The sequence below is a fragment of the Oncorhynchus nerka genome, linkage group LG14 (assembly GCF_034236695.1).
Source record: "Oncorhynchus nerka isolate Pitt River linkage group LG14, Oner_Uvic_2.0, whole genome shotgun sequence".
NCBI classification, from domain to species: domain Eukaryota; kingdom Metazoa; phylum Chordata; class Actinopteri; order Salmoniformes; family Salmonidae; genus Oncorhynchus; species Oncorhynchus nerka.
Window position 1 is genome coordinate 26511759 of NC_088409.1, and position 14340 is coordinate 26526098.

The following is a 14340-nucleotide window of genomic DNA, read 5'->3' on the forward strand; positions in this document are numbered from 1 at the left end:
CTCCTACTCTGCCTCCCCCCTTTCCAACACCGGTCTTTGCACCCTTTCCTCCAATGTTTTCCTGACCTAGAGCACATTTTTCTGCCCTACTCCCCCTCCTCTTGCCCTTAACTGGAGGTCTTAATTCCTCACCTCATTCCCCACTACCTCCTTTCCCCCTTGTCTGTCGCTCCTTCACTCCTCTGTGTCCCATTCTTCCTCCTCTGCCAAAGCTACGATCTCATGTGGAAGCCTGTCATGTTGGCCAGAGTTACGGTCAGAAACTCTAGCCTCTGTAGTGGATGGAAATGGAAAATAAAAAGAAAGACCCGTTTGGTTTGATGAAGTGACTCACAATCAGACAAACCTCAAAGTAGAGAAGACTGTGATCTGCCAGCCCACTATTTCACAATATCCTCTCTCACTCTTGTCAGTTTATTTTCTCCATGACAGTGTTGTAATCATTGTCATATGCCTAAAAGAGGCAACTCCCAATGTAAAGTGGTGTGGACCTATTGATACAAAAAAATAAATGACATCAAATTTCATCCTTTCTGATAAAAATGCCTCTAATATCAACAACAATGACTACAAATAAAAGAAACACAAAACATACATCAATCTTTTTCCAGAGCAGATAAAAATATTGAACGGGCCCCAAAGCAGTTACAAATTCGTAACATATCGTAGAAATTGGAATTTGTAACATCACATGAATTGCAGGAAAAAATGTTGCAAGATGTAAAATATCATACGAAATGGATGACTTTATTCTCTGGGACCTGTTTTGGCTCGTGAGCTCTACTTTCAAAACTACTGGCTGAAATGATAAAGATTACACATTTCCCTTTTATGTTGTATAAAATAGCAAAGTAGACCTTCTTAATCACTGAAATAGGTAGGCAAAACAATCAACTTTACTGACACACAAGTATAAAAAAAATAGTGATTTTCAAAGGTATTGGGACAGTGATCATTTTTTGTTTTGGCTCTTCACTCCAGCACTTTGGATTTGAAATGATACAATAAAGTGCCGACTGTCAGGTTTAATTTGAGGGTATTTTCATCCATATTGATGAAACGTTTAGAAATTACCACACTTTTTGTACATAGTCCCCCCTTTTAGGAGACCTAAAGTATCGGGACAAATTCCCTTATGTGTATTAAAGTAGTCAATTTGGTCCCATATTCCCAGCACGCAATGATTACATCAAGCTTGTGACTCTTCAAACTTGTTGGATGCATTTGCTGTTTGGATGCATTTGCTGTTTGTTTTGGTTTGTGTTTTGGTTGTGTTTCTGATCATTTTATGCCCAATAGAAATTTATGCTAAATAACGTATTGTGTCATTTTGGAGTCACTTTTATTGTAAATAATAATAGAATATGTCTCTAAACACTTCTACATTAATGTGGATACTACCATGATTACGGATAATCCTGAATGAATCGTGAATAATGAGTAAAAGAGTTAAGACGCACAAGTACAGTATCAACCCCCAAAAAATGCTAACCTCCCCTCTTATTGTCATGGTGTGAGATGTTAGCATGTCTTGGGGGTATGCTATTTGTGCGTCTAACTTTTTTACTCATTATTCACGATTCATTCAAGACTATCTGTAATCTTGGTAGTATCCACATTACTGTATAAGAGAGGATTTGACAGGTGTAAGCAATATGGTGAAACGTATTCAGAGACTATCAGAGGGAAATGTGGAGCTATTGCCATATTACTAACAACTGTCAAATTGTCTTAGAGCTCCACAAGTGCAGGGTTTGAGGGTCTAGGAGTCCATTTTGGATTGGCCTACTGTTTTTATTTTTAAAAATGTATTAACAATATATCAATACAGGAAGTACATGTGGAAACAAGTATATATACAGAGGACAATTGGGCTAGGGGCACGGCTAGGGGGTACAATATCACATTACACAAGGACCTTAAGGGCTAGGGGCACGGCTAGGGGGTACAATATCACATTACACAAGGACCTTAAGGGCTAGGGGCACGGCTAGGGGGTACAATATCACATTACACAAGGACCTTAAGGGACATACAGACACTTATTATTCTAACAGCTTTCTTGTTAGTAGAGTATTTCATTGTCTTAAAATACAGTTCAATGTATTTTTGTAAGGTAAGAAAATGTGTTTGTTTGTAAATTTACATTTGTGAATATGACATTTGGCCAAAAGAATAATGAAATTAATGACATAAAAATGTTTCATCTTATTTCTATCATAGGTAAAGAATCCAAGCAGTACATCTATCCACATTAGTGTAAGATCTTCATAAATGTGTTCAATTATAAATCTACTGATGTCTTGCCTCAGTTTTCTTACATGAATATAATGCCAAAAAAGATGCAACACTGTTTCTGGGTGGTCATTACAAAAGGAACAATTTGAGTTGATGTTTTCCTTAGACTTCTTCATATAGTGGTTGGCAGGATAATATTTATGAATCATTTAAAGGATACTTCCTTCATTTTGTTAACAATTAGGTTTGTGTGTGGCAACATCCAAACTTTTTTTCAACAGATACAGTGCCTTGCGAAAGTATTCGGCCCCCTTGAACTTTGCGACCTTTTGCCACATTTCAGGCTTCAAACATAAAGATATAAAACTGTATTTTTTTGTGAAGAATCAACAACAAGTGGGACACAATATTGAAGTGGAACGACATTTATTGGATATTTCAAACTTTTTTAACAAATCAAAAACTGAAAAATTGGGGGTGCAAAATTATTCAGCCCCCTTAAGTTAATACTTTGTAGCGCCACCTTTTGCTGCGATTACAGCTGTAAGTCGCTTGGGGTATGTCTCTATCAGTTTTGCACATCGAGAGACCGACATTTTTTCCCATTCCTCCTTGCAAAACAGCTCGAGCTCAGTGAGGTTGGATGGAGAGCAACTCAAAAGTGAAACTAGGCTACCTAAATATGGTTCTCAATCAGGGACAACGATTGACAGCTGCCTCTGATTGAGAACCATACCAGGCCAAACACAGAAATAGCAAATCGTAAAAAAACGAACATAGACAACCCACCCAACTCACGCTCTGACCATACTAAAACAAAGACATAATAAAATAACTAAGGTCAGAACATGACAGTACCCCCCGGCCGCAAAACCTAAACCTATAGGGGAGGGTCTGGGTGGGTGTCTGTCCGCGGTGGCGGCTCTGGCGCGGGACGTGGGCCCCACTCCACCATAGTCCTTCTCCGCCTCTTTACCCGCCTCCGTGGCCTCTTTAACGCGGCGACCCTTACCGCCGACCTCGGACTGGGGACCCAAGCCACAGGTCCAGAATGGATGTGAGATTCCGGCAGCACCGGACAGGCGGGAGACTCTGGCAGCTCCGGCGTGAAGGGCGATTCCGGCAGCGCCGGCGATCCCGGCAGCTCCTGGCTGACTGACTGCCCCGGCAGCTCAGAACAGACGGGAGACTCAGGCAGCTCCGGACAGACGGGAGACTCCGGCAGCTCCGGACAGACGGGAGACTCCGGCAGCTCCGGACAGACGGGAGACTCCGGCAGCTCAGAACAGACGGGAGACTCCGGCAGCTCAGAACAGACGGGAGACTCCGGCAGCTCCGGACAGATGGGAGACTCCGGCAGCTCCGGACAGACAGGAGACTCCGGCAGCTCCGGACAGACGGGAGACTCTGGCAGCTCCGGACAGATGGGAGACTCCGGCAGCTCCGGACAGACAGGAGACTCCGGCAGCTCCGGACAGACGGGAGACTCCGGCAGCTCAGGATAGACGGGAGACTCTGGCAGCGCTGGGCAGGAGGAAGACTCTGACAGCGCTGAGCAGGCGGGAGCACCTGTAGGAAGGAGATGGAGAGACAGCCTGGTGCAGGGGGCTGCCACAGGAGGGCTGGTGCGTGGAGGTGGCACCGGATAGACCGGACCGTGAAGGCGCACTGGAGCTCTCGAGCACCGAGCCTGCCCAACCCTACCTGGCTGAATGCTCCCCATAGCCAGGCCAGTGCGGCGAGGTGGAATAGCCCGCACTGGGCTGTGCTGGCGAACCGGGGACACCACGGGTAGGGCTGGTGCCATGTACCCCGGCCCGAGGAGACACACTGGAGACCAGCTGCGCTGAACCGGCTTCATGGCACCTGGCTCGATGCCCACTCTAGCCCGCCCGATACGAGGCGCTGCTACGTACCGCACCGGGTTATGCCTGCGCACCGGGGACACCGTGCGCCTCACGGCATAACACGGTGCCTGCCCGGTCCCTCTCTCTCCACGGTAAGCACGGGGAGTTGGCGCAGGTCTCCTACCTGACTTCGACACACTCCCCGTGTGCCTCCCCCCAAGAAATGTTTGGGATTGCCTCTCTGGCTTCCAGCCGCGCTGCCTCCTCATACCACCGCCTCTCGGCTTTCGCTGCCTCCAGCTCAGCCTTGGGGCGGCGATATTCTCCAGCCTGTGCCCAGGGTCCCTTTCTGTCCAGAAAAGAACTAAGGTCAGAACATGGCACTGATATTGTTAGAAATATGTCTGTTCCTCATAAAGCCAGACTGTGTTTCATCAATGATTGCATCCAGGACTTATTTTATTATTTTTGCAAGTGGTAAGCCTAATATCTTATAGTCATTATTAAGAAAGACAAATTGGATGCCAGTTATTGATGAGCAGCACTTATTTTTTAGGCTTAGGTATCAGTGTTATTAACCCCTGAGTCATTGTAGGAGGGAGAACATTGTTTTTAATACTCTCTAAAAAAAAAAGACTTCAAATAGGAAGGGAGCTACTTGTTCAGAAAATAATTTGTAAAATTCTGATATAATTCCATCAACACCTGGTGATTTATTGTTCTTTAGATGTCTATAATCTCTTCAATTTTGATGGGTTCATCACACTGTTTAGATTCTATATCACTGATACGTAGAGCTATACACATTTCTGTAAGAATTGCTACAGTATTTAGCGATTAATTTTGGGTCATCTGTAATAACACCATCAATGTTTAACTTATGGATAGTGTTATTTGTAGAGTGAAATATCTCAAGTCTAAAGAAATGGGATGAATTCTGTTCTCCCTCCTCAATCCATTTTTTCCTAGATCTAATAAAGGCTCCTTCTGCTTTGAATCTATATATATTATCCAGTTAATTTTGTAACTCAATCAGTTCCATCTTCTCCTCCCCGAGAGGCCTGCTGGGGACCTCTGAGAAAGGGACGTTATCTTAATGATCACCTTTTCCTTCTCAGCTCTTCTGGTCTTAGCAAGATTACTACCACATTTTCTAAGGTATTTGGACACCTAAAATTTAAAAAGCTCGCAGTTCATGCAATAATTGGATTGGCCTACTGTTCTGTCTCTGATGCATCTCAATGACGTAATTTTTGGCGCCGGAAAGGAACGGTAAAGAAAGAGAGGGGGCGGGATTTTTCTCATCTGCCTCACCGTTGTTTGCTTCAAACAATAATCTGAAAAACATCACCAAAGATTCCTTCCAAAAGCAAATTGCGTAAAACGTTTACGGATAAAAGCTGGATTTTATATTAAAAGGTACAAATAAAGGTCCAGGAGGTTGAGGTAAGAGAAAGATTTCACAAAGTCTTGCGGTTAACTTATTATCTAGCTCTAGCTTAATAGCTAGCTATGCTAACGTTAGCCATATGCACTGTTGCTGCAATGATCTCGCCTAGTTTTTGTTCTAATTCAACATTGCCAGTCATTGAAAGTAAATTATATAGCTAGCTAATATCAAAACGCAATTGGCAGTCCTTAATTTTGAATGTCTATTTTAACGTTTTAAACGTTTGGAAGAGCAACTTTTTGTCAGTCCTTGTTCCCTTCTGGCTGCATCCCTCGGTCATCGATCATGTTGTTGACAGCCAGCCAGCCAGCCTCCTACCGCTAATGACAATTTCACCCATTGCATTCGCTAGCTAAAAATAGCAACTGCAAAAACATACAGCAAGATATAGCTTTAGCAGTTATGGCCAGTTAATTTATAGACTAGATTAGAACGTGATAACTAGGTAGGGGTCTATTGAGGTCAAATGTGTGATACTGAGAATATAAATTTCTAGGTTATACAATTACTTTGCAATTGTTATGGTATATATGTTAATATAAGAAAGAAAAATAATGATTTGACAGTACTGTAAGAAATTAGTGCATGATTTGATTGACATTTGTGTTTTGTGCAGAGAGCATGGATGCAGGTGATGACCAGAACACAGGCTCTACCAATGGGAATGCTCCGTCTGCTGGGAACACCCGCCCTCCCCAGATAGCCCACATGTCTCTGTATGAGAGGCAAGCGGTGCAGGTGATTTTATTTTAAAAAGCCTGCTGCATGAATCATTATCTTTGATAACAGGGTGACTGTCTGCACTGAATGTTGAACGACTAGCCTTGCCTAGGAATGGCTAGTCAAGAAGACCATGTGCATACTGGAGGGTTGCTGGTATAAAATCCTAGATGCCATTGCCTGCAGTTGTGCCTTGGAGCAAGGCACTTACCCCCCCCCACAACAACAGCTCCCCGGGCACCCAGTGTCGCAGCCCCCCGCACCTCTCCAGAAAATACCTGTATGTGTGTCTTTCGTAGTGGTTGGGTTAAAAGCGGAAGTCAAATTTCCTTTGGACCTTGTGTGTATTTGAACAATGAAGTGATGTTAATCTTAATGAATATGATGTTGAGGATGATGGTGGTGATTTGTACTCTCTAGGCCCTTCAGGCGCTGCAGAGACAGCCGAACGCAGCCCAGTACTTCCAGCAGCTGATGCTGCAGCAGCAAATCAACAGTGCCCAGCAGCTTCACAACCTGGCTGCCGTGCAACAGGTAATAATAACACAATAATAACTGGTAGCACAACAGCTAATAACACAATGAAAGGTAACAGAACAGGCAATAACACAATAATAACAGGTAATAACACAATAACAGGTAGCACAACAGGTAATAAGACTAATGGGTAACAGCTAATAACACAGTAGCAGGTAACAACAGGTAATAACACTATTATACCATGGCATTGTTGAATACTTGTTTCTGATTGGCTTGAATGGCATTCTAGAGCATGCATTATTTCCCTATAACACACTGTAGAATTCAATGGCTGTAGTTCATTCTTGCATGTTCTGTTTAAGCTGCTTTTGAAAGCAAAAGTTGAATTGAAAACATTGGTATTGTTGAATTCGATGTTCATAGTAGCAAGCTAGGCATGATGTTTTGGTTAGCTAAACTAGCAAGTTTGTTTGTTTACTAAGACAACTGTAGCTATCTAGTAAACTTGCTAGCTACTTCAGTGGATGTTGAACACATTTCTACCGGCAAATTAACACATGTCTAGCAGTAAATGTGTTAAATTATAGCCATGGTATAAAAGGGATAATCAACTCAGGACTTTGCGTTCTCTGGAAAATAATGCAACCCCGTGGAAGGTCAGTTCCATTTCGCTAGCGCATCGTGGAACACACCTTCCATGTCATTCATTATTTTCCATAGAACGCATCACCCGTCGTTAGTTATCCCTTACATAGCAGGTTAGTTATCCCACAATAACAATAAGCAGAGGAATGCACTGCCACAACGTTCAAAGTTTTTACTTTCTCTTGACCTCTTTCATTTTGTGTTTCTCTCTCAGGCCACCCTCGCTGCTAGTCTCCAGTCCAACTCTCCCAACCACAGTGTCTCCCAAGCAACCACCACTGTAAGTTTCACAGTCAATATTTCAAATAAAACATGGCAAGCGCTGTTATCCTTAATTGCAGTTTCTTAGCTTCTTTCTTTGAGATTCCTGACATATGGCAGCGTCAACATTTTCCCTCTTGTCACAGGTCAATCTGAGCACCACCTCTGGGGGAGGGACCATGACCAATCCCCGCCCCCTCGGCCCTGCCACATCAGTGACATCATCAGCTCTCAGCCAATCAGTGCTGCTGGGTGGGAACTCAGCCGGGCAGGGCCAGATGTACCTGAGAGTGAGTTGAACGAGGAGAATACTTTTTTTGTCAATTGAGAAGGAGCCTCTTTATATTCAATAACCTCTGACCTATGAGCCCACAGGTCAACCGCTCCCTCAGGGCACCCCTCGCAGCCTCCCAGCTCATCTTCATGCCTGGTGGCACAGCAACGGCTGCTGTGGCGACAGTTGCGCAGCAACAGCCTCAGCAACAACAGCAGCAACAGGAAGTCCATCCCACCTCCAATGCCCAATCCGACAATGACCAGGTAGTACCCACTTCCTGTTGTGAGAAGCACTTTTTTTTCAGTCAACATTTGTCTGTAATTAAGATTTTGCACAGATAATATTGTTTCTAATTGTTTGCCTTATTTTCTCTCTCCCTGTACTAACTCTATCAGGTGCAGAACCTGGCTCTCCACTGTATCTCCACTCCCAGAGTGGCCGCAGTGAAGACTGAGTTTCCAGACAGGAGAGACGCAGGTGAAAGGACTTATCTTTGCCTCCAATATGCAGACACAATTCTTTATCAATTTGTGTGCCACTAAGATGCAAAGAACTGTCTCTCTTATTCCAACTTTAAACATGCTTTAAACTCTCTCTCTCTCCCTCTATCAGCCAACTATTCTTTTAGTCAACAACAACAACAGCATTCTCAGCAGCAACAGCAGCAGTTCTCTCAGAACACCCAGCAGCAACAGCAACATATGGCCAACAAACTGACTAGCTACACTCATCCCACTGCTCTCCCCAGTATAAATGTCAAGACTGGAAACCAGCTGAATATGGCCCCAACCGCTGCCAGCTCAGTTCCTGCCTCCTCCTCCCCCTCTCCCACGCTCCCTCTCTCCCAGCTCCTCATCTCCCCCTCAGGCCTTTGTCAGGCCCGGGCGGTAACCACAGTTACCCCTGCTGCCACGGTAACGCACATCCTAGTCCCCACCTCCAACGTTCCTACTTCCTCCCAGGGCTACCCCATAGGTTCAGTCGCTCCCAAAACTAACGTCAACACCCAGACCTTGGTGGTGCAGCCACTGCAACAGTCCAACACTAACATGGACAAGGTGAGCCACAGCTCTGGCCCTGTGCACATACAGCCCAAAACCTCACAGGGTCACCGCTTACCTGTCCAGCTTCCCCCACGCCACCCTCCACCTATCCTCCCGGCTCCGCCCAACACGGGGGGCCATCACCCGCCCCATGTCCCAGTCCAGCTGGTGGGAGCTAGGCAGGGCTCAGTAGGAAACTCCCAGGCTTTGGCACAGGCCCGAAGCTGCTGCCCCCAGGACAACGGCACCGCTATAGCCTCTACTGGAGGGAACACCACGGTAACCCTCTTAGATACTAAAAGAGTTGGGGTGTGTGTGTGTGTGTGTGTGTGTTAATCAAAACTTGTCTCTTCCTGTTGCATCAGGCAAAGCCTGCAATTGGCTCATTGAAGAGGAAGTCGGAAACTGATGCAACCAATGAGATGGCAGTCGAACCTTCCCAACCTTTCTGTCCACCAATGAGAGATTCTGCCCCTCCTCTATCTCCCGCCCCCACGTTGGACTCAGGTAAGATGTCTGAAGACATAATGTATGTTCTTGTTTAGTTGAATCCTATCTAAGGTTGGCGATCGCTTGATACAAGGATTTAAGGTTAAGTTGTAAAACTTAGATTCATATTTGATAAATTCATGTTTGTTTTTTGAATTAGTGTAAAAACTCTGACATTTCACCCACACTCTTTTCTACCCTGGTTCCCTCACTTCCTCGCTCTCCTTTTCTCCAGCTCCTAAAGTGTTGCCAGCCTTCTCCTCTCCCCCCACCCTGTCTCTGCCTCTGCCCCTGTCTCGGGGAGTGGGGGGTCAGGGAGACAGAGCCCCTCTGCCCCAGGCGGTGGTCAAACCTCAGGTCCTCACCCACCTCATAGAGGGTTTTGTCATCCAGGAGGGAGCTGAGCCTTTCCCTGTGAGTTCACATACCTGGCTAGCACCTAGCTACCTGCTTACCATGGATCAGGAGAGGAGATGTGGTTTTGTTTGCACAGAACTTTGCTTTAGGGCTAGAACATATTCTTCTCTAACACCCAAACTTGACATCGATTGACAGGTGACTGGGCCAGTGAAGGAGCCTCTAGCCGTGGGTGTTCAGCAGGCTGACAATGGAGGCCCTGCAGGTTTGTGGGTGGTACATTTTCTACCTTCCATAAAGAATACACTCCATACCAGCTGACTAATGCACCAGCCTTTATTTTGATTTGATTCTGCCTCTGATCCAGTTGTCTGTGAGAGGTTGCAGTACTATAGCTTGATTCTGTACAGTAGTTGTCATCCTTAGCATAGGAGGCTGGTGGGAGGAGCTATAGAGGATGGAATCATTGTAATGTGTTTGACAACGTTCCATTTATTCCATTCCAGCCATTACAATGAGCCCGTCCTCCTATAGCTCCTCCCACCAGCCTCCTCTGACCCATAGTCATCTCTGTACTAACAGTCTGACTCTCTCCTCACCAGTGTTGAAGTGCGAGTACTGTGAGAGCTTGGCTCCAGCCAGCCAGTTCAGGGGCTCCAAGAGGTTCTGCTCCAAGACCTGCGCTAAGAGGTACCCTAGCCACCTCACCTGTCTTCTCACTATATCACACACCTTTCTGACCAGAACAGGTCTACACTTTAAAGTCAGCACTGTTGACATCACATTTTTGTCCTGGGTGCAACCAACACTATTGACTCCTTGTTATTACCTGCTTTGTCCACTCTCCTCCAGATACAATGTGAGCTGCAGTCATCACTTCCAGGTCAGTAGGGGGCGAGCTTCTGCACGGCCGCCTGGTCCTCCCGTTCCCCCAGATAACATCGTCAGACGCAGGGGTCCTCGCAGGAGTAGCTCGGAGATCGCCTGCGCTAAAATAGCCGGCAGACATTTGCCTGTCAAGGAGGTAATGATCCATGAAATAGAAATGTTGTTGTTGTTGTTTACTCTCCTCCTGTTTCAAGTTTGAATGTCACATACACAAGTACAGTGAAAATAGTTTCCAACCAGCTCTAACCCCAACACTGTAGTAATCAATAACAATGTAATACTAAAACTAAAAAGGTAGAACTGAAACACACCAGATAGAAGAACATGATAAAGTAAGTAAGCATACTATACTGAACACAAATATAAACACAACATGTAAAGTGTTGGTCCCATGTTTCATGAGCTGAAATAAAAGATCCCAGAAACTTTCCATACCCTCAAAAAGCTTATTTCTCTCAATTTTTTTGCACACATTTGTTTATATTCCTGTTAGTGAGCATTTCTCCCATGTCAAGATAATCCATCCACCTGACAGGTGTGGCATGTCAAGAAGCTGATTAAACAGCATTATCATTACACAGGTGCACTTTGTGCTGGGGACAATAAAAGGCCACTCTAAAATGTTTTGTTTTGTCACACAACACAATAGACGTCACAAGTTTTGAGGGAGCGTGCAATTGGCATGCTGATTGCAGAAATGTCCACCAGAACTGTTTCCAGATAATTTAATATTAATTTCTGTACCATAAACCGCCTCCAACTTTGTTTTAGAGAATTTGGCAGTATGTTGATGTTGATGTCAACATTGTGAACAGAGTGCCCCATGGTGGGGTTATGGTATGGGCAGGCATAAGCTACGGACAATAAACACAATTGCATTTTATTGATGGCAATTTGAATTCACAAAAATCCAGTGATGAGATCCCGAGGACATTCTTTTGTTGTTGTTACTATCTTTGGCCAAAAGATGCTTATCTTCTACTCCCAGTAGGGAATCCGTAGATGAGGACCTAATGAAGTTATTTCAGTTGACTCTAACTCTAACTCAGTAAAATCAATGAAATTGTTGCATGATGTGTTTATAGTTTTCTTCAGTGTGTATGTATAATATACATACATCCATACATACAGGGTCAGTTCCAGTACCATATTTAAACTGCAGGCCTACATGTATGACGCTCTTCTCTCTATGATTGGCTGTAGTGTCGTTCTGAGTCCAGTCGCTCAGTGTCCAGCTGTGACGGGGAGGAGGAGGAGGAAGATTCCCCATCACTCTCCCCTAGCTCCTCCCTCTCCTGCCCTAGGCCTGCCCACTGTGATCCCCATTTGGACGACTCAGCTCAAGGCAGCCTCCCATTGGATGAGGCCAACTTCCTGTCTGGGAGCCCCGCCCATTGGGGTGTGGAGGAGGTCTGCAGGTTCATCTCTTCACTACAAGGTCAGTACTCATTCATTAACAGTCAATGAAGTAAACAATGAATTAAGAGTCTTCATAGTAGGGGAATCTGTAAAAATGGAACCCATGGCCAACTGGTCAATTAGATCAGGGTTTCCCAAACTGGGTCCTGGGGGCATGTTTTGGGTTTTTCCCTTGCACTACACAGCTGATTCAAACGTTCAAGCCTGAGATGATGAGTTGCTTATTTGAATCAGCTTTGTAGTGCTTGGTCAAAAACCTAAATGTGCATCCAGGGGGGCCCCAGGACCCAGTTTAGGTAACCCTGAATTAGATCAAAGAAACCATGAGTTCTGGTTTGCCCGTAACCCACGCCAAAGTGTATTTTAGGTTGATGTTCATTGCTAGTGAGCAGTCCCTTTTCATAGCGTATTCACTCTCCTCCCCTCCCAGGTTGTGAGGACCTGGCTGCCCAGTTCCTGTCACAGGAGATTGACGGACAGGCCCTGCTGCTACTCAGAGAAGAACACCTCATCTCCACCATGAACATCAAACTAGGACCCGCCCTCAAGATCTGTGCCTTCATCAACAGCCTACGAGACTGAGGGGGGAGGGAGGAGGAAAAGGGGTTTCAATGAACTTGAAACTGGGACCCACACTAAAGACTTGTATTAGTGACATTCAAGCCTGAGACCAAGACTGAAAGACAGGGGAAAATGGGGGTTGATTTTTATCATAAACCTCAATCATTTTAGAGACTAGATGAAGAGAAGGGGGTTAAATATAGGTAAGAGGGGAAATAATTAGAATATGCTTTGACTTTACTGGACATTGATTGTGCAAAAAATCTGTTATGAGTGAGAGGTGAGCATGAGCATCAGATAGTCTGTCTTTAGAGTTCATGTTTGTGAGGTAAACTGACAAAGCATGGGTGAGTTCATGTATGTGTGTGTCTGTCAGTAGAAACATATACATACTCATGTGACACTGCAAACGTGGTCACCTACAGTAACCGTGGCTAGCTAGCTAGGACAGTTCAAGTTGCCTTTTTCTACATTTCAACGGTGCTATAACCATAGTGTTATTATTGAAAATGGTCCATTTCACTTTTCTTTTTACAAAGTGGATTTGTAATGTTAATGTAGATGCCAGGCTCTAATCAAGTGTATGAAAGGACATTGAAGAGCTTTAACAAATCATTTTTTTATTTCACCAGATATGACTCTTTTATAGCTTTGATCTTTTGTACTACAATCAAAGTTATTATTTTGGTGTGGAAGTTTTTCATGGAGGGGGATGTAGTGAATATTAGTAACTGACTGAACTACCTGAATATGGGTATTTGTCCTGAGAGGGGAGATACTCTGTGTATGCAGTACTACCAATAAACACCTGTTACTGGAACTATGCTCTGAGTGTTGTTTGTATATGGCTGCTACAGACTGTCAGGGCTATTTAACTCTGGTCCTGGAGGGCTGAAACACTTCTGTTTTTTCTTTCTACTTGGTAGTTAATTGCACTCACCTGTTGTCCCAGGTCTGAACCAGTCCCTTATTAGGATAGGATGAAAACTAGAAATGTTTCAGCCCTCCGGGACTGATACTACACTGAACAAAAATACAACATGTAAAATCTTGGTCCCATGTTTCATGAGCTGAAATAAAAGATCCCAGAAATGTTCTGTATGCACAAAAAGCTTATTTTTCTCAAATGTTGTACACAAATTTGTTTATATCCCTGTTAATGAGCATTTCTCCTTTGCCAAGATAATCCATCCACCTGACAGGTGTGGCATATCAAGAAGCTGATTAAACGTCATGGTCGTTACCCAGGTTTGCCTTGTGCTGGCAACTCCAAAAGGTGCAGTTTTGTCACACAACAGAAGGCCACAGACATCTCAAGTTTTGAGGGAGTATGCAATTGGCATGCTGACAGCAGGAATGTCCACCAGAGCTGTTAGCAAATAATGTCAATTGCTCTGCCATAAACAGCCTCCAATGTCGCTGTAGGCGAGCAGTTTGCATTGTGAACAGACTGTTCCATGGTGGCGGTGGGGTTATGGTATGAGCATAAACTATGAACAACAAACACAATTGCATTTTATAGATTGGCAATTTGAATGCACAAATATACAGCAATGAGATCCTGAGGCCCATTGTCAGGCCCATTTTTTTAAAGGTATCTGTAACCAATAAATGCATATCTTTATTTCTTGTCAATTAACATCCATAAATTAGGGCCTAATGAAT

The 14340-nt window shown here is 44.4% G+C and overlaps 2 protein-coding genes across 4 annotated transcripts; one reads left to right on the top strand and one right to left on the bottom strand.

The window, feature by feature from the left end:
• Positions 1-1774: 1774 nt before the first annotated feature.
• Positions 1775-5299, bottom strand: LOC135575196 (putative protein FAM47C). The gene is made up of 2 exons (XM_065027856.1): positions 5190-5299; positions 1775-4434 (listed from the first exon to the last, which is right to left on the bottom strand). The coding sequence occupies exon 2, from the start codon at positions 4352-4354 to the stop codon at positions 3119-3121; it is 1236 nt and encodes a 411-aa protein (XP_064883928.1). The 5' UTR covers positions 4355-4434; positions 5190-5299; the 3' UTR covers positions 1775-3118.
• A 117-nt stretch (positions 5300-5416) lies between these two features.
• On the top strand, positions 5417-13495 carry LOC115140805 (polyhomeotic-like protein 1). Of its 3 annotated transcripts, none has more exons than XM_029679158.2 (15): positions 5417-5504; positions 6152-6273; positions 6676-6789; positions 7595-7660; positions 7788-7931; positions 8017-8181; positions 8314-8395; positions 8531-9240; positions 9327-9468; positions 9686-9864; positions 10006-10072; positions 10410-10497; positions 10660-10831; positions 11899-12133; positions 12545-13495. In XM_029679158.2, the coding sequence occupies exons 2-15, from the start codon at positions 6157-6159 to the stop codon at positions 12694-12696; spliced, it is 2433 nt and encodes an 810-aa protein (XP_029535018.2). In that variant the 5' UTR covers positions 5417-5504; positions 6152-6156; the 3' UTR covers positions 12697-13495. The 3 variants fall into 3 exon arrangements, with proteins under 3 accessions (XP_029535018.2, XP_064883927.1, XP_064883926.1); XM_065027855.1 differs by having other exon boundaries at positions 5443-5531; XM_065027854.1 differs by lacking the exons at positions 5417-5504; positions 6152-6273 and adding an exon at positions 6329-6535.
• The last annotated feature ends 845 nt before the right edge of the window (positions 13496-14340 follow it).

Excerpts from the sequence above, each read along its gene's own strand:
- LOC115140805 (XM_065027854.1), top strand. The coding sequence starts at position 6,389 with ATGTGCATACTGGAGGGTTGCTGGTATAAAATCCTAGATGCCATTGCC. Across the intron at positions 8,182-8,313 it reads CCCAATCCGACAATGACCAG|GTGCAGAACCTGGCTCTCCA; the intron begins GTAGTACCCACT and ends TAACTCTATCAG. Across the intron at positions 9,241-9,326 it reads CTACTGGAGGGAACACCACG|GCAAAGCCTGCAATTGGCTC; the intron begins GTAACCCTCTTA and ends CTGTTGCATCAG.
- LOC135575196 (XM_065027856.1), bottom strand. The coding sequence starts at position 4,354 with ATGAGGAGGCAGCGCGGCTGGAAGCCAGAGAGGCAATCCCAAACATTT.